This window comes from Physeter macrocephalus, chromosome 18, assembly GCF_002837175.3.
Source record: "Physeter macrocephalus isolate SW-GA chromosome 18, ASM283717v5, whole genome shotgun sequence".
Classification (NCBI taxonomy): domain Eukaryota; kingdom Metazoa; phylum Chordata; class Mammalia; order Artiodactyla; family Physeteridae; genus Physeter; species Physeter macrocephalus.
This window is the reverse complement of record NC_041231.1, coordinates 48,859,135-48,886,732: the sequence shown is the minus strand read 5'-3', so window position 1 is coordinate 48,886,732 and position 27,598 is coordinate 48,859,135. Positions and strand designations below refer to the sequence as shown.

The following is a 27,598-nucleotide window of genomic DNA, read 5'->3' as shown; positions in this document are numbered from 1 at the left end:
TTGATGGAAGGACCTGCCATTTCACTGTTACAGGCAAAATCAGACAGTGTAGAGGAATTGGTAGTGAGATGTGCAATAAAACTTGATTCTTTTTTCAGGCAACTTTGCAAACTATTAGGCTGTAGATTTTTTTCCCCTTATCCTGCAATTAGAAAAGATCTTTATAAATTTGGCTGTGAATACACAGATTTAGGGTGAGAGTGGGATTTACAAAACGCAGTTTAAAAGAGCAAATGCAACGTATTATTACCAAAGAAAAACTGGGATGAAGTAAGCTTAATACAAGTAGTGCTTACTGCAGTTTTTTCTTTTCCTCTTGCTAGAAACCAGAATGATCTTTTCCTTCCCTCTTCAGCCCTGTGTCATGCTGTTGTCACAGTCAGATTTGTCTCAACTTTTGAGGCACGCCCACAGGAACTCTCTCACCTGAGGGAACTGGGTAATCAGTCGCCAGGGCACCTCCTCCGCCAGAGCTCCACCTTTAGACAGGTGTGCCTGCTTGAGGCATGGATGGTATTGCCCTGTGCAGTTGCTGCGAAACTTCCAGGAAGCTACCAATCCTCATTGCTTCTGGGGGAGCAAAAGCGGAAGAAGAATCTGGATGCAGAGAGCTGGCCCAAGGCCGGGCACCTGCCTGCTCGCCTCCCTTCTGACTCCAGAGCAGCTGTTAGGACCACCCCAGGGCTGGGCAGGGCTTTCCCATTCCGATAGGTGCTTCTCCCCCCACCGCCCCGCCTCCTTCTGTGGGAGCCACCCCCTTCCGGGTCGCCTGGGCGCCGATGGGCCAGTGGCCCTGTGCACACCCTCCACTTCAGCTGAGCCAGGGCATGTCCGTGGCCCCAGCCAAGGCCCAGCGTGCGCCCCGGGTGTCGCGGTCCCGATGCCTCCTCCGGGAGGGCAGCCAGGAGCTCCTTCAAGGACCGCTCCTTAGGGTGATGTTTTGGCTTTGGGGCGACTTCAGCAATGTCCCTAAGAGATGTGGGAGGAAAAGAAGAATATTTTGAGTATGACTGCCAGGGTGAAGAGAGGAAGCCCATCCACAAGCAGCCTGAAACCCTGGACCACTTGGAGGAGGGTAAATTCTGTTCTTTGCGCCAGTCTGATCCTTTCCCTCTTAGTGTGTATGTAGGCCTGGCTGTTTCACTGATCTCACAGTAGTCTTTTATTTTCGTAGTCGGGTATAAGGTCAAGTACACACGTCTTACGTGGCGAATGTAAAGCCGCCAGGAGAGAAGCTGCGTTGCCAGCATCCTGGGAAGTCCTCTTGCCCCCCTTTCTTTCTAGTTTACACCTCCTTCCTGGGAGACCACTGTCCTGACTTGTATCACCTTACATTTGTTTTGCCTGTTCTCGATCTATGTAAATGGAATCAAACAGTGTGTATTATTTTGTCTAGCTTCTGTTGCTTAACCGAGGTCTTTGAAATTCATACTTTTTGCAAACGTCAGTAGTCCCCCCACATGCACACACCTTATGGCATTCCAGCCCTCTGTTTTAAGAGTTTTCATTGTTTTCTTCTGACTGAATGGCTTTTGGTGGGTTAATGGACAAGAAACTGAGTCATTATTAAATAATATGTTTTTGTTTACTTTAGGAAATTGTTTATTTTAAAAAATTATTAATCACCAATTTGAAATAGGGATTTTAAAAAAGTCTAGAAATATTTCAAATAGAAAAGTACAAGGGCTGACATTGAAATTACCTGGGAACTCACCACCAGGCTGTATCAGAGGGGTGCTGCTTTTGGAGAAGAGGGGGAGTGTTTTAAATAAAGATACACCCAAATGCTGAATGTGAGTTTCCTAATTGGGCTTTTGGGGCTTTCACTCACAGCCCAGAAAAAGGGATTTTTTGCGGGGGTTGTTGTGAAACAGAATGGTTAAAGAGTGACTGCTGGAAGTTCTTTAGGTCTTGAGTAAAAGCAATCAAAAAACTTTTTCAGGGCTTCCCTCGTGGCGCAGTGGTTGGGAGTCTGCCTGCTGATGCAGGGGACATGGGTTCGTGCCCCGGTCCGGGAGGATCCCACATGCTGCGGAGCGGCTGGGCGCCTGAGCCATGGCCGCTGAGCCTGTGCGTCCGGAGCCTGTGCTGTGCAACGGGAGAGGCCACAACAGTGAGAGGCCCACGTACTGCAAAAAAAAAAAAAAAAAAACTTTTTCAAAATTCTGCTCTGTGATGGCCTGTTTTCATGTCTCAGAATAACTTTATTTTTTAAATGGTTTATAATTGGCTATATACTGAAGGTGTTTTTCTTTTGAGGTTATTGCCCTGAAAATATTAACACTTCACTTATAGGACAGTTAAAAGTGTTTAATTGGAGAAAGGGGGAGAGCAGTGCTGAAACCTGGCACCCCCTGCCTGGTCCTTTCATGAAAGAGATGGTGGAGGTGAAAGGAGAGAGGAGTGAAAGACCGACTGGGACTGTGCATTTGTTGGGTTCCTGGAAGTGATCAAGAGAAAGGCCTCCATCTGCTCTTAAGAACTAGGGCCAGTCCAGATTTCACTGGATCAGCTTGTGTCCCCTGAAGGTGGGCTGCTCAGCGTGCATCCTGGGTACCCATATCACCTGGGAGCTTGTTAGAAATGCAGACTCCCAGTCCCCACCCCAGACCTACTGGGTCAGAATCTGCATTTTAACAAGACCTTCAGGGGATTCCTATGCACATTAAAGTATGAGATGAGCTGCTGCCTAAAAGCATAGTAAGATCATTTAAAAAATCAATTATTGAACCATATGATTCTAAATTGAAAGCTTTTACTGGGTTCTAGAGCAGTATCATATATCCTCGTCAAGAGAACAAAAATCGTATTGCATGTATTTTATGTATATATTTCATATATCTATATATTTTGAACTTTTTTTTTTAAACTGATAGCCAGATGATAATGATGATGATAGCCAATGTTTAGTATGTACTTGCTATGTGCCAGGTACCATTCCAAGTACTTTAAGTGGATTCATGCATTTAATCCTTAAAATAACCATAGGAGGTTAAGTACTGTTATAATTTTCCATTTCATAGACTTATAAGAGGAACCTTCAGCAACTTGTCTAAAGTTACACAGCTCATAGGTGATTTCAACCTACATAGACTGGCTCTAGGGCCCTACATAGACTGCTCTTAGGTACTATGCTAGCAGTTCTCAAGGTAGGGTCCCTACACAGCAGCATTAGCATCACCTGGGAATGGGTTAGAAATGCACATTCTTGGGCCCCGCCCTAGACCTGCTGAGTCAGACATGCTGGGGTGGGACCCAGCAATCTGGGTTTTAACACACCTTCTGGGTGATTCCAGTGCACCTTGTCCTGTGCTGGTCCACATCTCACAGATGACAGGGTCTCTACTTTGTGATCACATTCGATGGTAGGGGTCGGGGGGCGGGGGGGAACAGGCTCTGTATTTGCCGTCTTAAGATAGACTGTTAGATTTCTCTTCCTTGTCTCTTCTTTGTTCCCATCCAATTTCCCTCCTTTCTGTAATAAAAATTTTTTTAGCTGTCCTGAAGGTGAAAATAATATTTTCAGGACAGTAACTGCAAAAGAAAGATACGATTGACCCTTGGTATCAGCAGGGGATTGTTTCCAGGACCCCCTTGGATACCAAAACCCATGGATGCTCAAGTCCCTTATATAAAATGACATAGTATCTGCATATAACCTACACACATCCTCCCGTATACGTTAAATCATCTCTAGATTACACATGACACCTAATACAATGTAAACGCTATGTAAATAGTTGCCAGTGCAGCAAATTCAAGTTTTGCTTTTTGGAATTTTCTGGAATTTTCTCTTTTCTGAATATTTTCAATCTGGGGTTAGTTGCATCTGCATATGTAGAACCCATGGATATGGAAGGCCAACTAGACTTCATTGTCAACATGCTTAGTTTTCTTTGTAAATTGAAATTCACTAGACTTGTTCCCGGCCTGAAGGAATTCTGTGGCATAGATCAGGAAGACAGAGGTTTGGTTTGGAAGGCTTGGTTTCTGTGTCCAGTTTTGCTGGAAGCCTGACCTGTATCCCAGAGCAAGGTGTTCACTGGGCGGGACCCTGTTTTCTTCTGACCCTGTGAATAGTGAGAATATGTGCAAGACATGGATGTAACCATGTTCCCTGGATTCTGAAGTGATTTAGGTGGTTTTCTACACCACTAATGGTTCTAAAAGAGATACTTCTGATTGAAAACTGAAGGACAAAATCAGTTTGGGGTAACACTCATATTGGTAGCCATGGATACAGGAGACATTTGTTGTTCCCTCCCAGGTCACCTTGTGGGGGTGATAGGCACTTCCCAGTGTCACGCGTTTAATCTTCAAAACAGCCTTTGAAATAAGCATTACTCCCATTTTGCACTCAAAGAGACTGAGGCTCAGATATGTTGTCCAGAGTCCCAAGACCACAAGCACAGAGCAAGGCCCTCGCCCTGCCTTGGGGTCTGCCCTCCGCCACACCCAGGCTCTCAGCTAGTAGAGTCTCGGGCCCTTGCCTCCCATTACCTCATGTCATCCTCATAACCCACGAGGCACCCGGAGAAGCAGCTTGCTTGGCTCACACAGCTGTCAGAGGCCAGCATTGCTCTTTCTGTCTTCAGGAGAGAAAATACCTGGGCTCTGTGTCTTCTGGTCACTGGAGGCTTGCGTTGTGCAGAAACTGAGTTGATCTCAAGTGATTTCTTACTGAGTGGTGTTCTTGAAGACCGGCTTTGCTTGTTTTCCCCCATCCCGTCTGCTCAGGATGAGCTGGAGCAGGGGGGAGTCACTGCTGCTGAGTGACCTGGTGGTCACACCCCCTCTGTGCCTGAGTGGCGGCACCTACACCAGGGAAACACTGGTGAAGAGTGGAGTTTTGTCATCACTCCCTTGTGGTTTGTTGCATGGCAGTTTCCCTCAGCTTTCTCAAGGAGAGGCCTAAAGAAGCCCGACTATGTAATGTTTTTTCACCTGGACGCTTCTGAGGCTGTTACCCAATTGCAAGCTTGGTCACTCAGTTCCTGGCAGGCGTCATTCGGGATTGCCTTCGGGTGGCAGGATTTGAAAAGAGCATGTGGCCTGGTCTGGGGTTTACTGAGCCCTGAGGCTGCGGGACAGCGCACGTCCCCTCCTCAGAGGTGGCTGCTGTCGGTCTTTTGCACAAAGGGCAGTTTTCAGGTGCTGAGCACTAACCAGTAATTATCATCTGCAAAAGCTGAGATGAAAACGATGGCCAACGTCACATGTCCAAATTCTCCAGATGGTTCCAAGGCGAAGCACAAGGAGAAGCCCAAATGGAGCTCATTCCTCCCGTTTGAGAGGGACATCCTGGGCTGCAGGGGGACGGCTGGGCCATGTGGGGAATGGTGCCGAGTCCCGCTGGTGGTTTTGATGTCTTGTGGGGTGGGAATGTCCACCCCAGGAAAAGAGCCATCGGGCCTGGGCCCTGCGGTCTGTATTGATTCAGCGTGGCCAGCAGCACTGCTTTGTAGGACTCTCTCCTGTAGGGTCACGTTAGAGAAAGGAGCTGGCCTAGCTTATCAGCACTGACCTCAGCACTGTTACAAAGGTCTCTCTGCCCCTGGTTTTCATCACCTTGGTTTCAGCCTGGGGTTTGTTTGTTAGTATCCATGGCTACTCCACGCAGGCCTCTGGTGACGTCTCTTGTTCAGGGCGGTTCTCTTTCTGGGGTGGGGGTACCAGCATCACCCCAGCGCTGGCCATGGGCAAAGCTGACCCACAGTCTGTGCATTTTGGGGTCCCCTTACTGCTCTGCCCACTTGGGACACCTGTCCCCCAGTCCCCAGTCGTCTTGTGTCTGAACTCCCCAAGAGCATTTCTCACCTGGCACTTCCTGCTTGTTCCATACTAATTTATACATGTGTCTGACCTTCTCAATTAGGCCTCGAAGTCCTCGAGGGTAGGATTCATGTGTTTACTCAGCTGTGGTTAAGAGCCCCAACCTGGGGGTCAAATAGAATCAGACCCTCTCATTATAGCTCTGTGACCTTGTGCAGTTTCATGTCTAAAATGTGGGTAATAGTAGTACTTTCTTCCTAGGATGTGTATAGACCCTGAAGGAGGGGTCTACATCCAGCACTTAGACATCTAGCCCTTAGCAGAGTGCTGGGCACACAGTAGCAGTCCATAAGTGAGCCATTTGGTTATCACCAAGGAAGCCTTCATTCAATACTCTGGTGATGAATGGCCACCATAGGTCAACTCTGAGTGTTCAAGGCTAGGGAAGGGTGGATGGTTATAGCACCCAACAGACCAGGTTCAAGTACATGGTTATGTCGTGTCTGGCTTTGGACGAGTCACTTAGCCCCTCTCTCTGTCTTGTAGTGTCTCATGGGGGTCATATTTGTGTCATCGGGTTGTTCTGGGTTTTAAGTGAAATAATATTTGTAAAATGCCCATGGTAGCAGTTAGCATGTTGTAAATACTTAATAGTTACTTCCCTTCTTCTTCCCGGCCTCTTCAGTAAGTTGCTTTGGTGCCCTGCTCTCAGACTACTCTGGCAAGGGGAAGTGAGCCTGTACACAATCGTCACACTAAAATTTCAGCTGATGGTGATGCTGTTGAGCAGGTAAATGTAGCCAGAGCTGTACTGTCGGGTCTCTGCTGTTGGCGAGACACCTCGCTCCCGCCTCCCAGCGCACAGACCCAGCACCATGCAGATGCTGGTCGTGGCCAAACAGACCACTCTTTGCAACGGACTGGGCTCTAGGCTGGCCTCTGCCACCACGCCGTCCCACAGACCATCCCTGAGGCTGCCATGATAAACCAGCACCTTTCACCTAAGAGCAGCCGTAGTAGCCAGCAACCTGCCCGTTTGCTTCTGGCTTAAGACCACAGCTGCTTATTAGTTGATGCCTTTCTGTTAATGCAGCTTCTTTCTTAGCAGCTTTGTGCCTCATCATGTCTTTGTGTCACACTGGACTTGAACTTGATTGCATCTTTCCAGATGGCTTCTTTTTTATGCAGGAAGCCTGGCGGGGAGGGGATACCTCCCCTTTCCAAGACACATGCTCATCTGGAGGTGATGAGATATACGCCAGGCTTTTATGTTCTCACCCCTCTCTGGGCCCTCTGGTTGCTTAGAAATGAGCCTTTCTTTGCAAAGACTGGTCTGGGAGTAAAACAAAACCTTCCATTTTTTTGAGCATCAACCATGTGTCGGGCCCCAAATGAATAAGACTCAGCTGCCATCATGTGACTTAAACAGGTGGGAAGGGACATGGGACATTCGTATACCCTTGGGCTTTGGGGCCAAGTCTAAATTATTTTGAAGATAGATATTGAAGGGCAACAGGCAAAGGAAGGGCATGGCTGAATCTCCAAGAAGTGGCTGTAACTTGGGAGAAGGGTGGAAGAGTAAAACTGGAGAGAGCTGGCTCTCGGTTTTCTTATGGACAAATCATGAAATTCTTCTGCCATCTGAGCAAATATTTATGACAACTATCTCTGTGTAGAATAGATAGCTAGTGGGAACCTGCTATAAAGCACAGGAAGCTCAGCTCGGTGCTCTATGATGACTTAGATGGGTAGGATGGGGGAGGGAGGGAGGGAGGTCCACGAGGGAGAGGATATATGTATACATATAGCTGATTCACTTCACTGTACAGCAGAAACTAACCCAACATTGTAAAGCAATTATACTCCAATAAAAAATAAATACATAATAAATAAAATACAAAATAAAAATAGTCTAGTCTGTGTGGGATAGATTAGTACATTTATGTGCCATTCGTCAGTGCTGATTTTTCGAATGGATGATTTGCTATTCCCAAACAGTTTTGCTGTGTGAGAACATTCTTGTGGCCGGAGGAAGGCTCCGTCATGAGATCATGGAAGAATGTGTTTACCTTGTCATGTTATGGGGACGTGGCTGGAATATGGCATAGGTAGTTCAGGGATGCTTGTTTGCATGTTATTGGGTGGCAACTTAAAATATTGAGGTATAATTTACATACTGTAAAATTCGCCCATTTTAAGTGAACAATTTAGCGTTTTTTAGTAAATTTACTGAGTTGGCAACCATCACCATAATTCAGTTTTGGAATATACACATCTCCCTCCCATAAGATCCTTCATGCCTGTTTACAGTTAATCTCCATTCCTACTCCTGATCTCAGGGAACCCCACTGATCTGCTTTCTGTCTTTATAAGTTGCCTATGCTGGATAGTTAATATGAATGGAGTCATATAATAGATGGTCTTTTATGTCTAGCTTCTACTGAGCATAATATTTTCGTTTGTTTTGGACACCTTTTGGGGGAAGTAGATTTATTTGGTAGAGTTCCCTTGGTCAGAAGTGGAACTTCTATTTGAAATATTGTTCTCCTGGAGAGAGAAACTTGAGACGGTTTATTTTAGATTGAGTATCTAGAAAACTGGTGCTTGAAAAGTGCAGCTTGTGCTGTCTTACTGTTTAAAGAGTCATTTGTTATTCCTCATTTCTCAGAAGAGAAACCCAAGACACACAATTACAGGAGTATGCCCAGGGCCTCATGACCTTGGTAGAGTCTCCTATGAAAACCTCAGCCTCAGGGCCCCAGAGTCAGGGATCTGACCTACACCACAGATGCTTTTTGCTTTCTTTGTGCTTCTTAAACTTTGTTGATTTGTGCTGACCTCAGCCTTGCCCTTGCGTTCTTTGTGGCTCCTTAGTTTACTTCAGGAGCCAGACTGGCCTCGGTTCAGTCCCCGCCATATGCAACCTCATTTGCTGTGACCTTGGCCGGGTCCTTAACTTCTCTGAGCTTCAGTTTCCTCATCCATGGAGTAGTCATCATAACAGCGCCTACCCTGCAAGATTGTTCTGAGGAGTAAACGAAAGAAGCACATTAAACCCCTGGACATAGCAGGGCCTCCATAAATGTTAGCTGCTAGGAGTCTCCTCTTATTTTGAAATTCGCCATTTGCTAGCTGTGTGACATTGGATGAGTTAGTTAACCTCTCTGGGCCTCAGTTTCTCATTTGTAAAATGAGGTTAATGTGAGTGCCTACCCTGTAGTATTTATTGCTCTGAGGAATAAATGATATAATCCATCTACAGGGCTAAGAACAAGGCCAGGCTGTAGTCAGCGTGCTTGGTAAAAGTAGGCTGCTGCTGCTATAATTTCTCTTAAAAGTAACCTCAGGGAGGACCCTCTATTGTAGTCAACCGCATATTTTTTGAAAAATATTTTAAGTAACGTTTTCCCCATCAGTGCATGGTCACTACAAAAAAATTTAAAAAACAAATTTTAAGCACAAAAAAGAGTATTAAAATTGGTAATTCTACCCAAATATCAGTGTTTTTAATGGCTTTGCTGTTTTCTTGTGTGTATTATAAATCTGTACACCTCCCCACCGGTGAGATTATATGTATTTTGAAAACATAACTAGAATAATAGTGCACATACTTCCATTGGAGTTTTTCATTTCTGCCTCTGACTTCTGTAGGTGGGCTCTGTCAAAGACCTCAGAACCTCCTGGAGGTTCCCCCTGCATCTTCTGCACCCCAAGCCTCCGGTCACTGTGTACGTGGTGACACTATGTGCCTGACTGGTTAATGCTGGAAAAAAACCCTGGCCCAGGTGTACGTTTTATTGGGTTCAATTGTTAAAGCATGTTAAATATTTCTACAATTAGCTTTATAAAAGGGCAACACAAGGGGTCCTTGTGCTGGGGGATACGAGAAACTACACAGAGGGTAACATCATTAGAGCTTAATATTCACACACACACATGCACACGCACATGCACACTCACACGCGCGCTCGTGTGCGCTTTCAAGTAAAATGGGGAAATCCGAGTAAGATTCCTGGATTGTAGCAATGTCATTACCCTGGTTGTGAATATAATGTTACAAAATGTTACTCTTGGGTGAAACTTAAAGGGTATATGGGATCTCTGTGTTATTTCTGACATCTGCATGTGATTATCTACACATAATTAACTAGAGTGATCTCAATTAAAAAAAAATAGCTTTAAAAATATAAGTGTAATTTCCGTTTAATACAATCCCAGGGCAAAAGGCTGCTCCAAATCTTGTTCTCTTATGTTAGGGTGACATAGAACCAAGATTAGTTTAAAATGTAGCCTGGTTGTCTTTTTTTCCAGGAAAGCAGAGGACTTGGTCCTTTGAGGAGAGCAAGGGGGACATTAACTGGCCCTAGAGTCGCAGCACAAGCTTCAACACAGAGGCCTTTGTACCTGCCGGTAGATGACAGGGGACGCCATGCTCTCTTAGAGGGAGCTGGCTAGAGGGCTCCCGGGTCTTGTCTGTACCGTTGCAGAGCATCACAGCTGTGCAGCATGAAAACCAACTCCTGTCCGAGGCACAGGAATCTCCACTTAAGGATTTCTTGTGACCTCGAGCTGATGATCTATTTAGAGCAATTTGAGCTGGACTCCGTCTCCATCAAATTAAATTCTGGTTCAAACCAACCCTGTACATCTCCCTTGCTTTTCCTTGTGGGAAGGGAAGGAAAATGCCTGAGGCAGTGCTCCCTTCAGTGGCTGGAGGGTTCCTGCCATAAAGCACTGGGTGGAGGAGAGGCCAGCAAAGGAACCCCTCCTCATCCCCCCAGCCCCCAGCTCTGAGGGCCCTGTGTTGGGAGGGTTTCAGATTTGGAACCAGATTTCACGTCTCCTCCTTAAGCTAGAAAATCATTCCAACAGATCAGATTTCTCTGCGCTCACCCACTAGGATGATCTCTACTTGGATTTATAAAATATTTAGAGACCTATTGCTCTCCAGTTGCAGTTAGCCATTAGTAACGCTACTGAGTTTGGTTTAGCAATACACTTCAGTTCCCAAAGGCCTTGCATGCGCTGTGACTGCAAGTGGGTTGTTGCGAAAGCTGACTAAGTCCTCTACGCTTAAAAGAATGATTTTCTAGAGTCTTAGTTATGAGGAGTTACTAACAAGTTATTATTTAGCCCCTAAGTGGCTGACTTCAAAAAATTTTACACTTTGGCCCTAAATCCATTTGCTTTCACTCCTTCCTCCTCAGAATAAAACCCATGCTACCTTCATGGTATTTGGACTACAAATCGATTCCTTGCCATTGATTTAAAATAAAACAACCCTCAGATTTTTCTGGAGACTAAAGCCTCCTTTCAGTGCACACCCTCTTTCTCCAGTGGAAGAACACAGTCATAAAGTGGCCTGCAGACAGCCTCTTAAGGCCTCTTAAGCAAATGGCATATGTCATGAAATACCATATGTGAGGGTATGGGGTGGGAGTGTGGATTAAAAAAAAAAAAATCTGTCACCCTGGTTTTCATGGTTTGGAAACCGGTTGCATAGCCTTAGAATTTAGGCCATCTGGGGAAGAGGGGGCTGTGTGCCATTATGAAATTATCAGCTAAGGCTGTTTAATAATTATACCAAGAGCTGCTTTGGGAAGGACCCAGTCTACCCACGTAGTTGGGTCTGCACAGTGAGTGGGTTCGAGACCCTCTGGATCTTTCTGCCGGTTCATACCTCAGTCACTGTGCTGCTGACCCACTTTGGTTTGCTGACCGTATATGAGGCCAGACCCCTTTCCACTCCAGTGCCCTGCCCTCAGCGCCACCCCCGAGTGTGCACGTGCGTATGTGCACGCGCACACACACACACACACACACGCACGCAACTTCAAGGCTTTGCAGTGAATAGTAGACCCCTGCCCCCTCACCACAGCTTGAATCTTTTCTCTGGAACCGGGGAACTAAACCCGGTGGGGCTGAACCCAGCAAAACCAATCACCCTTTGTGCCCAGTATGACTTTAGAGCCACTTTTTTAGGTGGGTTGTTTGTTTGGCAGGCTTGTAGTATCAGTAGTTTCATTGTCGTTTTTATTTCTTGCAGTTTTATGTGCTGAAAGAGTTGGCCAGATGACTAAGACATATAATGACATAGATTCTGTAACTCGGCTTCTTGAGGAGGTAAGTGATTCGGGGCAAGGCAAAGAGTCATTTATAACTGATTATACTTTATATCAATTAAAGCATACATTACTATCTTTCTCGGTGAAGAATCTCAGAAACTGAGCCCTCTCGGTATAATTCAGTGGCTTTATTTTATTTATCTTTTGAACTGAGAGCTGGGTTGGCTTCTGTCACTGTAACTTTGTACAAGGTATTTTGGATTTTAAAAGGAATGTATTAATGACACAGAATAGGGTGGCATTTAAATACTTGCTATAGAATACCCTGTTTAAGATTTAGAAACCCTTAGAATATATAGTAATGATATATGTTAAGTGTATACAAAAAATGTCAGAAAAATACATCATTATCCATATCTTTGTAATGTTTTAGTTCCATTTTGTTATGTTGTTATTTACATCAGGTTAAGGGAGTATTATTATGCAGTGTCAGCATGGACATAACCAAAACAAACGTGGCAAGGAAAATTTAGGAAACGTGCTTGGGATTAGATGAGCTGCAGTTAGTTTAGAGACTATGCTTTTCTCAATTTCTTCTCAGCGTTCTGTTGACAGTTGAGAATTAAGGTGCTCTGGTGGCCTCTGGAAGCAGATGAGTGTAATGTGTGTATCCCCATGCCTTCAACAGGCCAGAACATGGTAGGTTCTCAGTATTTATTGAATGAGTGCCCGTCTTAAAGCACTACCTCCCACTCTCCCCACAAATCAGACCTCAAATGCAGAGGTGCTAACCTTTTTTTAAAATATATATATATTTTTAATGTGGACCATTCTTAATGTCTTTATAGAATTTGTTACAATATTGCTTCTGTTTTATGTTTTGGTTTTTTGGACCTGAGGCGTGTGGGATCTTAGCTCCCTGACCAGGGATCGAACCTGCACCCCCTGCGTTGGAAGGCGAAGTCTTAACCACTGGACCGCCAGGGAAGTCCCAAGAGGTGCTAACTTTTAGACCCTGGTTTCTGCTCTAGAATCTAGAATGATTTGGGGTCATGTGACTATTCATTAGCCCTTCTTGAGGAAGAGAGTAGAAGGATATGAGAGACACAGAAATCATCATTTTCAGCCAGTGGCAGGACAAAGTTGAAACACAGGACCAAGCAGGAGTGTGGGACCTGAGGTTTTTTGGTGGGGGGCACCTCTTCACCCCATTTTTATGTCTCTGTCTTTCCCTGCGCTTTTCCCTTCTGCACATCCAGTGTTCTCCTACCCACTCTGAGGGCTGGACCCTTCCAATACTCCCCCACCCCTACCTCAAGTTCCTGAGGGTTCACCTGCCCTGCTACACACTCCCCTCCCATTCTCCTGAAGGCCACCCACGGGTAGACCCAGTGTAGCTGAGACAGGGCAGGAGCGAGACCCGCTTGACCACCTGCATGTCAGGGAAGTTACAAACTCCTCAGCCCCGAATAAGTGAATTTAGATTTTTTGGCCGTGTGCCAGGGCCATTGGTGAGGCATTTTAGGGCACTGGCCTTCTGGTGGCTCTCCAGTTGCAGCCGTCTTGGCGGCTGGCATTAGCTACCTCGTAGGCGAGCTTGGTTGGCACCACCAACTTTTGAAAATAGTTTTTATCACGTTCCCCCTTCGTTCTGTGTCAGTTTTGTGCACGCGCACACACACACACACACACACGCACGCAACTTCAAGGCTTTGCAGTGAATAGTAGACCCCTGCCCCCTCACCACAGCTTGAATCTTTTCTCTGGAACCGGGGAACTAAACCCGGTGGGGCTGAACCCAGCAAAACCAATCACCCTTTGTGCCCAGTATGACTTTAGAGCCACTTTTTTAGGTGGGTTGTTTGTTTGGCAGGCTTGTAGTATCAGTAGTTTCATTGTCGTTTTTATTTCTTGCAGTTTTATGTGCTGAAAGAGTTGGCCAGATGACTAAGACATATAATGACATAGATTCTGTAACTCGGCTTCTTGAGGAGGTAAGTGATTCGGGGCAAGGCAAAGAGTCATTTATAACTGATTATACTTTATATCAATTAAAGCATACATTACTATCTTTCTCGGTGAAGAATCTCAGAAACTGAGCCCTCTCGGTATAATTCAGTGGCTTTATTTTATTTATCTTTTGAACTGAGAGCTGGGTTGGCTTCTGTCACTGTAACTTTGTACAAGGTATTTTGGATTTTAAAAGGAATGTATTAATGACACAGAATAGGGTGGCATTTAAATACTTGCTATAGAATACCCTGTTTAAGATTTAGAAACCCTTAGAATATATAGTAATGATATATGTTAAGTGTATACAAAAAATGTCAGAAAAATACATCATTATCCATATCTTTGTAATGTTTTAGTTCCATTTTGTTATGTTGTTATTTACATCAGGTTAAGGGAGTATTATTATGCAGTGTCAGCATGGACATAACCAAAACAAACGTGGCAAGGAAAATTTAGGAAACGTGCTTGGGATTAGATGAGCTGCAGTTAGTTTAGAGACTATGCTTTTCTCAATTTCTTCTCAGCATTCTGTTGACAGTTGAGAATTAAGGTGCTCTGGTGGCCTCTGGAAGCAGATGAGTGTAATGTGTGTATCCCCATGCCTTCAACAGGCCAGAACATGGTAGGTTCTCAGTATTTATTGAATGAGTGCCCGTCTTAAAGCACTACCTCCCACTCTCCCCACAAATCAGACCTCAAATGCAGAGGTGCTAACCTTTTTTTAAAATATATATATATTTTTAATGTGGACCATTCTTAATGTCTTTATAGAATTTGTTACAATATTGCTTCTGTTTTATGTTTTGGTTTTTTGGACCTGAGGCGTGTGGGATCTTAGCTCCCTGACCAGGGATCGAACCTGCACCCCCTGCGTTGGAAGGCGAAGTCTTAACCACTGGACCGCCAGGGAAGTCCCAAGAGGTGCTAACTTTTAGACCCTGGTTTCTGCTCTAGAATCTAGAATGATTTGGGGTCATGTGACTATTCATTAGCCCTTCTTGAGGAAGAGAGTAGAAGGATATGAGAGACACAGAAATCATCATTTTCAGCCAGTGGCAGGACAAAGTTGAAACACAGGACCAAGCAGGAGTGTGGGACCTGAGGTTTTTTGGTGGGGGGCACCTCTTCACCCCATTTTTATGTCTCTGTCTTTCCCTGCGCTTTTCCCTTCTGCACATCCAGTGTTCTCCTACCCACTCTGAGGGCTGGACCCTTCCAATACTCCCCCACCCCTACCTCAAGTTCCTGAGGGTTCACCTGCCCTGCTACACACTCCCCTCCCATTCTCCTGAAGGCCACCCACGGGTAGACCCAGTGTAGCTGAGACAGGGCAGGAGCGAGACCCGCTTGACCACCTGCATGTCAGGGAAGTTACAAACTCCTCAGCCCCGAATAAGTGAATTTAGATTTTTTGGCCGTGTGCCAGGGCCATTGGTGAGGCATTTTAGGGCACTGGCCTTCTGGTGGCTCTCCAGTTGCAGCCGTCTTGGCGGCTGGCATTAGCTACCTCGTAGGCGAGCTTGGTTGGCACCACCAACTTTTGAAAATAGTTTTTATCACGTTCCCCCTTCGTTCTGTGTCAGTTTTCCCGGACAGTGTCCCGTTTCTGGATCCACTCCTCACCCCATACCCAGTTAGTCCTCAAGTCTTCTGAGGGAGGTCCTACGTCTGTACCTTTATTATTTTTTTTTCCAAGGCCACCACTCCAGCTCCTGGAGCCCTGGCAGTGAGATTTGAGTTTTCTCTCTGCTGTCATCTTCCCTGCAGCTGCCACCCTCCTAAGCCCTCTTTAATGACCTCGGCTACGCCCGACACTCAGAACTCCTTGGCATGGCATTCAAGGCTACACACTTGATCACATTCCTGACTCCTCTTAGTACTCATCACCGGGACCTGCCTCCTGCTCTCCCACCTGTGACCTTTTGCACCGTTTGGCCCCTCTGTCTTTTCTTGCCTTGAGTGTCATACTGCAGGGCTCACTGGGGATCTCTGAAGCTGTCACACTCCCCCAGCCCCAGGTAGTCCGTGCCCCGGCCAGCCCTGAGCTCGGGAGCCACCCTGTCATTCTGTTGGCTTTGTTCATCCAACTGCATTGGTTAGAAGTTTTTCCAAGGCGAGGACCCTGTTGGGTCCTGATTTCTTTCTCCCTTTTAATCTTGGAAATGATGGGCCTTTGATAAGTGTCTGCCTCTGTGGTCACGCTTATTATTAAGGGTAAACTTTGAGAGCTGGGTGTCGTCTGTGCATCATCTCATTAATTCTACGATAGTTCTCAGAAGTAGATGCCACTGTTTCCCCCATCCTACTGTGAGGGGACCTACATTTGAGAGGAAAGACGACACCCGGTGGCTCAGCTGCTTTCCAGCCCGGGCCCTTAACCACTGTGCACGTGGCCCTGTTGATTTTGGCTGTAGTTGTTTACTGCCCTGTTTATTTAGTTTTGGGGAGTACGGTTAGTTGATTGTCAATGAGACATTTTTACGTTAAAAACATGAACTGGATAACTTTTGTTTTAACGGGATGCTGCTTCAGTGAGTATCCATGGCCCATGGTTCCTGGCTCCTGCCGAGCGTGAGCTGGCAGGGCTGGGTGAGGACTCTGCAGGGCCAGACCCGTCTCTGCTTGGATGTTTGAGGACCACTTCAGAGGAGCCTGGGACTCCAGCCCTGTATGCAGATCCTGGTCATCAGCACTTCACAGCTCATTTCTTAAATGAGTGTCACTGTATAAAAAAGTACGCTGTCGTCTTTAAAAAAAAAACTATGAGTTGCTCAAAAGAATATTTGCGGGGCAGTTTCTTCAGGTGGCTGTTTGCTGTGCTTCTTTGTTTTATTTTTAGCAGCTCACCATGGCCATGGTCTGTGTGCATCTGCGTGTTTGATATACAACGCTGTGCCTCTCCTTTTCCTGATATGAATGACATCTGAGTTGCCGCCTTTCTTTGGAACTAGGCGGGTTTCCTGGTTAAAGTCTAATTGCCCCAGTCGCGTGAAGGTTGTGCCATGCTGTGCTTTTCTTGGCTTTGGTTCCGTATCCTCTGGTCGTTTGCTTTGGTTTTGCATGCCACCACATGCAGGCGGGGTGCTGGCGGGATTTGCACGGGGATGCCGGAGCACAGCCCTTGGCCAGTGTGAAGAGTTTGCTTTCGGGTTAAAGGGGAAGAGGATTCTGCAGCTTGCCCTGGCTTTTGCTGCTGTTCGGAATTTACCTTTGGGCAAAGCTGTCTCCTCCCCAGTTACGGAGAGGGTTATTCCAGGAGCCCCTTAGTCATGCTTTTTTATCCCAAAATGGGTGAATGAGATGAGTCAGCTGCTCAGCATGGGAGGCAGGCAGCTCTCCATCTCTGGGGCCGTGCCAGGCAGCTCGAGTATTCATGGTCACTGCTAAAAGGGGCTGAGACACAAGTCACAGTCTTTTTAAAAAAAATTTTTATTGAAGTATAGTTGCTTTACAGGGTTGTGTTAACTTCTACTGCCCAGCAAAATGAATCAGCCAGACATATACATATATCCTACAGTGCATTAAGTTTTCAGCGAAACATAGCTGCGGAGAGGGAACTAGGAGAGCCAGAATGAGCTCCACCTGACCGCCATCTCCTGGGGAATAAAAGAACCAGTTCTTCTAATAGCTGATTTCCAAATTGAGATTTATTTATGGTCTCATTTTCTCACTGGAGTTTGATCCAGTGGTCATTTCCTAGCTGTTTTCCTGGTTTTCGAAGTAAATATTTATCACATGTTGGCTGGTTGTAAGAAATGAGACTCTTTACATTACTGAAATTCTTAAAGAGAAACCCAACTGGCCTTAGAAAAACCAGAGACCTTCTGATGACTTTTTTGTTTAAGAATTTCATTTCATCTCTGAATACTTTTACTCTAACTTCCTTTTTTTTTTTTTTTTTTTTCCAGAAGAGCATTTTCTTTATATTACTATACAGATTAGATTTTGGGTATAGGCAAAGTGAGAGTTGCCCCCTCCGGAGGGCAAGGAGGCCCTCAAGTCTGAGGTTTGACGTGTACTGGGGTATAGTGGGGAGGGGCGAGGGGCTTTGTTGTTGAGCCCCTCAGCATTTGTTTCCTGCCCCTGCCTGCGTCCCATTGCTCTTGGGTTCTGGCCCCTGTGTGCCATGGGAAGCCTTCAGCATTCTTCACGTGCTCATCAGTGCCTTGCCCAGCCTGTCTTCATCATTATGATTTTGGCTTGATTTGTTTGTGCTGAAATCTGCATACGAAATGTCTGTGGGTGCTGGAACTTAGCAGCTCGATTGCATGATGGCAAGCAACACAGAACAGTAGGCAGTGAGCCAACGAGCATAAAGCACCTGCTGGGTATTCAGGCTGAGGGCTTGTTCTAGTAGAAAGAGTTAACAGACTGGAGTGAGATTTATGGAGACCACACTTCCAAAGGGAAATGGACAATGGTACTACAGTTTTCACTGAGAGTTAGCCAGCGGAAACCACCTGCACTTGTTGCTAGTTTTGAGGCGGCCCCTGTAGAAGTGGGTTCCCTCACCCAATCCCTGTGGGTCATTTCCTCCCAGTACCAAACATGCACAACCGTTGTGTCTGAAAAGTAATAAAGGGCCACTGAGATAAGGACCCTCCTTGGTAGACACAGTAGCCGGCACGGATGAATGCACAGGGAGGGGCGTCTCGGTTCGCTGGGCAGACTCACTGGCCCCCTTTGTTCCCTGGGAGGGTATGAGGGGGAGGCACAGATCGGGAAGGAGTTGGAAGAATTTATGGCTCACTTGACATGACACCCGGCTGGCTTCTGGGACAGCAGTTACAGGTTTCAGGACCATGGAAGACCTAGGGGAGAGAGACCATCATTCATGCAAGAGCTCCAGAGAGCCAAATCGCTGTTGGATCCAGTCCCCCCAAACTATGCTCTGACCTCCAGTGCTCTGCTCGTAATTCAGCGAAACTCCCGTGATGAGCAAAGGAAGGTGTGCTACTATTGCATGGTGTAATTTGGTGGATATATAAGAAGTTAGAAATAAAAGATGCTTTTTGAAATATCTTACAACTCAATGAATCATAGAGCTAGAAGATTCTTTCAAGGGTCCCTCAGCAATTCTGCCCATCCACCGTACCTCATCTCACAGACGAGGGAACTGGGCCCCAGGGATGTTGAATCAGAACCCAGACTCTCAAATTTTAGGGTAGAACGGTTCACCTGCAGCAGTGAAACTTTTGACGGGTACCTGCCATAAGAAATGCCTCTTAGGTTGTTGGTAAATGTGTGACAAGCAAAATTTAAGCATGAAGTGATAACCTTACTATGTGGAATGCAGTTTGGTATTTCAGTTCTATGCTGTTGAACGTCATTTAAAACAAAATGGCAGTTGCCATGACTAAAATGATTCTCAACCTACTGATGGTTTATAATCTGTGTTTGGAAAAGATGGATCTAGAGGGTACCCGATTCTTGTTAAGTGGAAGCCATAAGACTACATGGTTATCAGAAGCGAGGATTCCTGAATCCCCAGCTTTTTTCTGCTCAAAACCCCATGTCCCTCTTCTTCTGCTTTTTACACCAGATGAACAGAATAATTAGCATAGGCTTCTAAAAGGTTTTCATTTTCCGGAGTTCTCCTCCCCATATGCCAATCCCCACCTAAAAGTGAGCAAGTGAATCTACTCGTGATGGCCAGCAGTTTCACCAGCAAGGATCAGTGAGTCTGCATTTGGTGACGGCGTCCACCCCGCTGTCTCCACTGTCAGGCAACAGCTTTCCTCCCATAAAGGCAGCTGTATCTTTGTATGCCAGTAAAGATTTTCCTCTGTGTACTGCTGTGCTCTAAATGTCAGCAGCTGAGCTAACAGAAAATTCTGTCTGCAACAGTCTTTGTTTCTGAAGTAGGGCAATTTTATGCATTGTTTCTCCATTTTTAAAGCTATTTAAAAAAAAATAAAGCCTAAGTAGCCTACCTTCCATAAGTAAAAGAAACACATAACTGTATCCTATTTCAGAGTAACATTCAACATTTTTGTTTCATACGTGGTAAATCTAAGGAACTCAGTAAATTCCAGCTTAATGTGTGCCAGAGAGGCTGCCTTAGCTATTTTAAGAGCACTTTGGAATTTCTGGATTCACTTATTCATTGAGCAAATAGTTACCGAGTGTCTCCCTGTGCTGGGTGCTGGCGATACAATAGCCCAGCCCTTCGGGTAGAGAGACAGGTTATCAAATGATTACACAAGGACCAAAAGCAGTTGCATAGAAAGGTTTTTGGAAGCATGTCTTTCCTGCAGGAAGAGACTTGTTTTCATTAGATCGGAAGGTTCCCTTTCATTGTAAGGGGCCCTGGTAACTGAGGGAGCTCCTCTTTGAACAGGTATCAGACGCTGGTGCGTGTGGATGGCGAATTAGTCAATTCCCTTGTCCTTGCTGAACGCCCTTGTTTTCAACCTCAGTTGACACTGAGTTCTGTGGGCTCCTGCCGGAAGCACGGGTTTTCTCAGCCTCTGCTCTCACTTCTGCCTCTCACAGAAAGAACGGGATCTAGAGTTGGCTGCTCGGATCGGCCAGTCGTTGTTGAAGAAGAACAAGACGCTAACCGAGAGGAATGAGTTGCTGGAGGAGCAGGTAGAGCACATCAGGGAGGAGGTGAGGACCTGGCCGCAGGGGCGCCTGCAGGGGCTTGGGCGCCGCGAAAGGTGTGCCGGAGGGAGGTGATGATTTCACGGGATCCCGCTGGGAAAAGCCCTCCCCAGACATGGAGAGCTGCCTTCCTGCTGCCCCTTCCTGTTCATTTGTGTCTCCTTCCGACAGTGTGGACGGGTCGCCCAGGCTGGGAGCAGCCCTCACGTGGTCAGTAGGCCCCCAGTGTGGACCAGCTACAGCCCGTGTCCTCCAAGAGTCTAGAGCATCATGTCAGCTGAGAAAGACACTCGGAGCTTGGCTAAAGGGCACGCAGGCTATTCCAACCATGAGCGGAGATTCCCGAGCCGGGGTGGGCGTTGGCAGGCGGAGAAGGAACTGCAGCCATGCTGCAGAGTGAGGCAATGACTTCCCCTTCATCAGCACAATATAATTTTGTGTTTCCAAAACAAAACCCAAAATAGCCTGTTGTTTTCCTGATAGAAGCCCTACTATGTCAATGATACAAATCTTGGCCTGTGTCTTCAGCCCCCATCATTATGGGGGGTGGGGGGCAGGGGAAGAACATTTTAGGCTTAACTTAGGGGCTGAGGTCTCAAAGGAGTAGCACTGATTTTCTGGGAGGGATACGGTGTGGACGGGAGGAGGAAGGCTGCAGAGTCGGGTGGGGTTGCTACAACCAGGATTTGGAGCTTACAGCCAGGCCCCCCTTGCTAGTGTCTTTGCCATCATCCTAACTGGCCTTTGAACAGTGAATCTGAACTGCGAGAGGACGTTGATTGGCTTTCCTTCTTCTCATTTCTTCTCCCTTATTTTCTATCAGAAACTTTCTTAGTGTGGGGGGGGAGGGCGTCGGGGATGCCCTTATTCATGTCCCTAAGACGTATTCAGACTTTTTCCTCGTTAAAGATATTCTCAGCTATTGTTGTCTGGGTTTACCAATCATTTAATGTGATGAAACAGAGTAGCCACTCGATAAGAAAAAGTTTTTTTAAGGGTTTATTGTAATTTTTATTGATTTTTTTTTTCCCCTTCCGGTGTTACTGAGATATAATTGATGTACAGCACTGTATAAAGACAAGTTTTAATCCTGGGCTTTCTTTAAAAGGGGATGAGGTAGGATACGGTCGTGTTCAAGGAGAAATAAAGTTGACCCCCGCTCTCCTGGCCTCTAGCATCATGACCTGAATCTCCCTTCTCCCAAGTATGGGAGAAGATCAGCCTGGCCCTCTACTTGGCCCCTTCTGAACAGAGGGACATGCTATCAGGAACCAGTACCTGGTCACCCGTCGCCCCTCACACGCTACTTCTCCAAGATGCTGCCCTTGCTTGGGGCTTCCTCTCCTCACACAAAGTGCATCCTGCACTTGGGGGTGGAAGTGACTTTTTGTCCCCTTGGGAAACCTTGGAGTTTGAAAACTGTTTCCCTTTGGCACATCTTTAAATGATCAGTCTAGGTGTTGAAGCTGAAGCCTTTAGGCACATAAAACTGGTTTCTCCATGGAAGATAAAATATATTCACGGTGTTGTGTAGGAAAGTTGGGATAAACTATAGACCCCAGATCAAATTAGAAACAAGAAAGAATTAAAACAATTATAATTCTCGCTGACAGTGCTGGTTGCCTGTTCATCGGTGCTGAATGGTGAAAGGGCAGGTGAAAATTTTTATGGCTCAGGTTTGTTTACTTTAAACCTGAAGTATAAATAAGTGTGACTTGCAGAACCATCCTTGCAGTAGTCGGTACGGCCAGTTCCTGATGGTTGCCTCTTTTCTTCCTGTATCTGGAATGCCTATCTTGTAATCATTGAGTACGAAGCGAGGTCTGGCCAAGCTTGGCCAGGATTCCTGTGAGGGTGTAGCAGTCACAAGGTGGGGCTATGAGAACAAGGGTTGATGGGCTCGCTGGTTGATGGGCTCGCTGCTTGTAGCTGCCCACCCGGAACTGGCATCACCAGAGTCCTGGTCCGAGATGGGATTTGGTTTTGGCAGAAGTGAATGACCTCTTCCTGAGGGTGTAGCAGTCACAAGGTGGGGCTATGAGATTTTCCAAGCGGGAGAACAAGGGTTGATGGGCTCGCTGCTTGTAGCTGCCCACCCGGAACTGGCATCACCAGAGTCCTGGTCCGAGATGGGATTTGGTTTTGGCAGAAGTGAATGACCTCTTCCTCCATGTGGTAACATGGTCCGCTTCTCTGATTGTTTCCCCAGCTGGTCATCTATTTACTTGCAAAGCCCCTATGTTGTCTTGCCGCGCCCCCCACCCCCCGCCCCAGCCATCATTCTAGCACCTTCTAGTCCCCTCTCACCTCTTCTTTGTCCCAAAGTAAAAACTACAAATTTAAACAGAGGGATTTTTGCCAAAAAGTAATTGATTGTATTTTTCTTAAATGGGATCAAGCTCAGCCCTTTGTTTTCCTTGAATAGCACAAAATCGGTGACGTGCCTTCACTTTGAATGAGGAATTTAAAAAATGTTGTCAGTGAGCAATAAGTGTTTAAGCACGAGTGGGGATGCTGTCACATTTAGAGAGCGCATGACGGGCTGTGTTTGTGCAGGTGTCACAGCTCCGGCATGAACTGTCCATGAAGGATGAGCTGCTTCAGTTCTACACCAGCGCCGCAGAGGAGAGCGAGCCGGAGTCTGTGTGCTCTACCCCGTAAGTCACCCAAGGGCCTGTCTCTAGAGGCCGGAGCACTGGCTGGCTGTGGTCCGTGTCCTTGGAGTTGCCTAGACAGTGTCACCTTCACTGGCAACACAGGTCAGCTGCTCTCAGCCTTCTGTAGGCCAAACGTCTCTTCTGAGTGCCTCCGACAGATGGATTTTCCTATTCTAATGGGATTTTAGTTTTCCTCTTCCTGGGTCTTACTGTTTATTTGTCAGTTTAGATTGGTTTGGCCTGGCTGTTAAGGAGTAACAGGCTGGACTCTGCATTTGGAGGAAATACAGGGTTCTGGAGCCAGCAGTGCTGTGGTGGGTCCTTGGCAGGGGGGTGCCTGGGGGGAGGGGCTTCTCTGAGTCAGCAGAGTGTCCTATTAGGAACATGAACTCTAGGGCTCAATGGCCTGAGTTCAGACCTTGGCTCTGTGGCTCGTGGCCAAGTTATTAACCTCTCTGTGCTTGTTTCCTCATTTGTAAAGTGGGCATAATAATAGTACTCAGTTCTTAGGGCTGTGAGCACTGAATGGGTTCATACATGTAGAGTACTTAAAATAGTTCTTGGCACATAGAAGGCATCCCAGATTGTGTAGACTTCAAATAGAGTTGGTTCCCCTGAAATCTGAGGCAAAGTCGCCGGAAAGGGTTGGGATGTGGCTCTGAAGTGCCGTAAGCCTGTGCTGTTTTCCTGGTGGTGAGGGAGCAGCCTGATGGGTCATTGTCACCCCTGCACCTTTCATGAGCTTTCCTTGAAACGGCCCTTCTTTGTGCTTCTCCATGGTTTGCCAGGTGGTGGGAGGAAATGCCTCCCTCCCTAGAAAGTGAACTTTCTCCCCCAGGTTGAAGAGGAATGAGTCGTCCTCCTCTGTCCAGAATTACTTCCATCTGGATTCTCTCCAGAAGAAGCTGAAGGACCTTGAAGAGGAGAACGTTGTACTTCGATCAGAGGTGAAGTGCACTCCCTGCCCTCGTCCCCTCTGCAAGGGTGGTGGCCCCATTTACATGTCTGGTGAGAATAGCTGTGATTACAGCCCCGCCGTCCTCCAGGGTGATGGTCTGTGGAAGAGCCATGTGGACCTGGGGTCACAGCCACACCAAGTGCCCAGAGGGCGTGCCTCATTTATGAGCTGGGCATTGCCTTCAAAGGGCAGCACATACTGTCCGGGCTGCAGCAGACGACTGGTGAATTATGCAGCATGGGGATGGGTAAGAGTGGCAAACCCTTCTCCTTCTCGGTCAGGACCAAAGCTCCTGGAAAGTGGGGCCTTGCCGTGGTGGTCTCCAGCTCGGACGTAGAAATGACTTGGAGGCCTGGTGTGAAAGCCTCGTTTTCACTTTACGGCAGGTCAGATGTGCCCTAATAGTACACGAGAACTTGGAGACATATTTCCTGACAGTTAACTTAAAAAGGTTGAACTGAGTGAGGCAGCTTGGAAACCCGTGTTTTTCTGTTTTGTTTTTTTTGCGTTACGCGGGCCTCTCACTGTTGTGGCCTCTCCCGTTGCGTAGCACAGGCTCCGGACGTGCAGGCTCAGCGGCCATGGCTCACGGGCCCAGCCGCTCCGCGGCATGTGGGATCTTCCCGGACCGGGGCACCAACCCGCGTCCCCTGCATCGGCAGGCCGACTCTCAACCACTGCGCCACCAGGGAAGCCCCCGTGCTTTTGAGTATTTCTGATTGGCTAGTCACTGTGATGGGTACTTTGCCTGCATTCTTTTTAAAAAAAATCTTCACAACAAGCCTGGAAGCTGGTTACTTTGATTCTCATTTACAGTAGGGAAAACCGTAAGTGTTTTGATTGACCAAGCTCTTGCAAATTAGTGAGCAACAGAGCCAGGGTTTGTAAGTCTCTGTGGCTCCAAACCCCACATTATTTCCCTTCACCCACTGCCCCTATCCAGAAATACAGATGCCTGCAAATTTAGTACTTTTTGTTTAATTATCAGTGAGTTTATGCTCTCTAGCCAGAGGTATGGTACAGCCCTATCGATCAGGCCCTTGTCTGTCAAGTTTGGGCTGCATGTTCACCTAAGCTGGCCCAGGGTTCCCCAAAGTCCCTCCAGTAGGGCAGACCACCTGTCACCTCGAACTTGCCTCCCATGTTGGAAAGAGCCTCATGTCTGGGCTTTACAGGATGCTCTTCTGCCTGAGGAGAGGGTCATTCATGTCTCTTAGCCATCAACTCTTCCAGCCTCTCATTTACTGACGGGCGACATAAGCCCAGTGCGACCAAGCTTTCTCTGCCAGGCAGTGGCTGAGCCAGGACTACAGTCCAGTTTTCCCCATTCTGAGTTCCAGCATCTGCCCCAAGTAAATGCTCTAGCCCCAGGCACACAGCAATTTGTCCCTCTGTCGGAGTCTTCCCCTAAAGCAAGCAGAGGGAATCTGATCCCAGCCCTGGATTCCGGCTCCTGCATCTGGCTTTCAGGACTGTGGCATCTCTGGGGCCAGGACCTGAGGGCTCAGAGATACCTCTCTAACTGGGGCATTTTCTTGGGGCCTTCAGATCTCTTATCTTCCCACCCTTTCAGCCAGGAGCAAAGCCATCCAGAGTCCGAGGGTAGCTCTTGGGTCTCTGAACTTTAATGCTTTCATATTGTCCCCTGTTTTTACTCAGCTGAATACAACAGGTCTAACTCCCATCCAGAAACTCATAGGATCAGTAATAGGAGCCCCTGCTGCACTCTGTTCTAGGAAGGAACTATTGCCATGCACAACACAATTCCCCTGGGCGTTTTCAACCCATATTCAACCCAAACTCAAACGTGCCCGGCACGTAGTAGGTGTGATAAGTGTTAGCCGTTCTTGTGGTGGTGGTTATCCTTAGAATGCCCACGGTAGGCAGGGATGTGTCATAGGCACTGTTTGGGTCACAGGGGGGGTCCATGACTCTGAGCCAGTACAGACACACGTGAATAGACAGGCCAGCTGATAGAGGGGGCGCTCACAAGAGTTTTAGCAACTGCTTTGTGTGGTGCCCTCTAGTGGTTGGGATTGACTTTCTATATCTGAGGGCTCAGTGGGTCACAGCTGGGGAGATGCTGAAGGGCAGCTTCCCAGACCCAGGTTAGCCCTTGCTGCATCCCCTGGGCTGTCCAGGTGTGACTGTGGGATCTCTGACCTGAGCCTTGTCCACAGGCCTGCCAGCTGAAGACGGAGACCATTACCTATGAAGAGAAGGAGAAGCAGCTGGTCAACGACTGCGTGAAGGAGCTGAGTATGGCCTGCCCCCCGCCACTCCTGTCCCCCGCTTTTACTTTCCCCATCTGCCATCATTAAGACCAGGCGGGTTTGCATCACCTGATAGAGTGTGGTCTTCCTGCCAGCCCGGGCTCAGTAGCATTTTTTCTGAAAACTAGAGGCCTCCCCTGATCTTGTGTGGTACCCCTCACCCTCGTTTATGAGACCCTGGGTGCGGTGTTGTCAGCCATACGTTCCCAGTCTCTCGCAATTAATTAAAATTCATTTTAATTTTGGCTTTCTGCTGGAATATTGGTTATTGAATGTCTGAGTTAGGTCCAGCTTCGGAGTCCTGAGCTGAAGATGTGGAAGAACAGCCTTATAGTATGAGTAACTTGATGTGTAAACGTTGAGGCCAGAGTTCTCAGCTTTGCAAATATTATGTGCTTCCCCCCACCCTCTCCTTAAGTTTACACGTTAAGACAAACAGGCAACACAGTATTCTGAGTGTCAGCAAAACACTAAGTCAATGAAACACACCCTATCTTTAAATCTAGTAAAATGAGTTATGGCTCTGAATATGGGTTGAAAATGCCCAGGGGAATTGTGTTGTGCATGGCAATAGTTCCTTTCTAGAACAGAGTGCAGCAGGGGTTCCTGTTACTGATGGGAGTGTGTTCCTGTGTGGAACGTGCAGAATTGGCCAGAGGCGCCTTCTGTTTGGTATGGCACCTCCGGGCTGACGGCCAAAGCCTGCCCGATTTTCTCTGGGGAGGTGGCTCTGGGCAGTGGGGTGAGAACCCACACAGAGCCTGCGAGCCGCAGCTGGTGAGCCGGTTCCTCCTCACGACAGACCGAGCCCATATAGGAAGATGGGGACTCTCCCTCCAAGCCATCTTCACGTGCCCTCTCCACTACTCCCCCCTGTCTTGTAATAAAGATGATTTTTTTTCATGGACAAACCACAAAGAAACCATTCTCTCTGGCTTTTGCGACTGTCGTTTCTTGGTCAAAGGAGATGCCAACGTGCAGATTGCCAGTATCTCGGAGGAACTGGCCAAGAAGACGGAAGACGCTGCCCGCCAGCAGGAGGAGATCACACACCTGCTCTCCCAAATAGTTGATTTGCAGAAGAAGGCAAAAGCTGTAAGGCTTCTGTTTCTCTGGCTGATGCAAAACTAGCTGTTCTGAGATCGAGAAGGGGCATTTACCCCAAAGAGAGTGCCCTTTAGATTCATATTTCAGGAATTTGTGCTGTCCCTTTAGAGCTTTTGCTAAAGCTTCGCGGATTCAATAGCATAACAT

The 27,598-nt window shown here is 47.1% G+C and overlaps 1 protein-coding gene across 5 annotated transcripts; it reads left to right on the top strand.

Moving 5' to 3' along the window:
- Positions 1-881: 881 nt before the first annotated feature.
- On the top strand, positions 882-27,592 carry LOC114483908 (trafficking kinesin-binding protein 1-like). 5 transcript variants are annotated; one of them, XM_055079471.1, is made up of 9 exons: positions 13,754-13,831; positions 14,375-14,771; positions 16,383-16,584; positions 18,636-18,798; positions 20,346-20,462; positions 23,013-23,113; positions 23,952-24,060; positions 26,252-26,330; positions 27,309-27,592. In XM_055079471.1, exons 4-9 carry the CDS (start codon positions 18,685-18,687, stop codon positions 27,473-27,475), a joined length of 687 nt encoding a protein of 228 aa, XP_054935446.1. In that variant the 5' UTR covers positions 13,754-13,831; positions 14,375-14,771; positions 16,383-16,584; positions 18,636-18,684; the 3' UTR covers positions 27,476-27,592. The 5 variants fall into 5 exon arrangements, with proteins under 5 accessions (XP_054935443.1, XP_054935446.1, XP_054935444.1 ...); XM_055079469.1 differs by having other exon boundaries at positions 18,633-18,798; XM_055079470.1 differs by having other exon boundaries at positions 15,618-16,584; positions 18,633-18,798.
- The last annotated feature ends 6 nt before the right edge of the window (positions 27,593-27,598 follow it).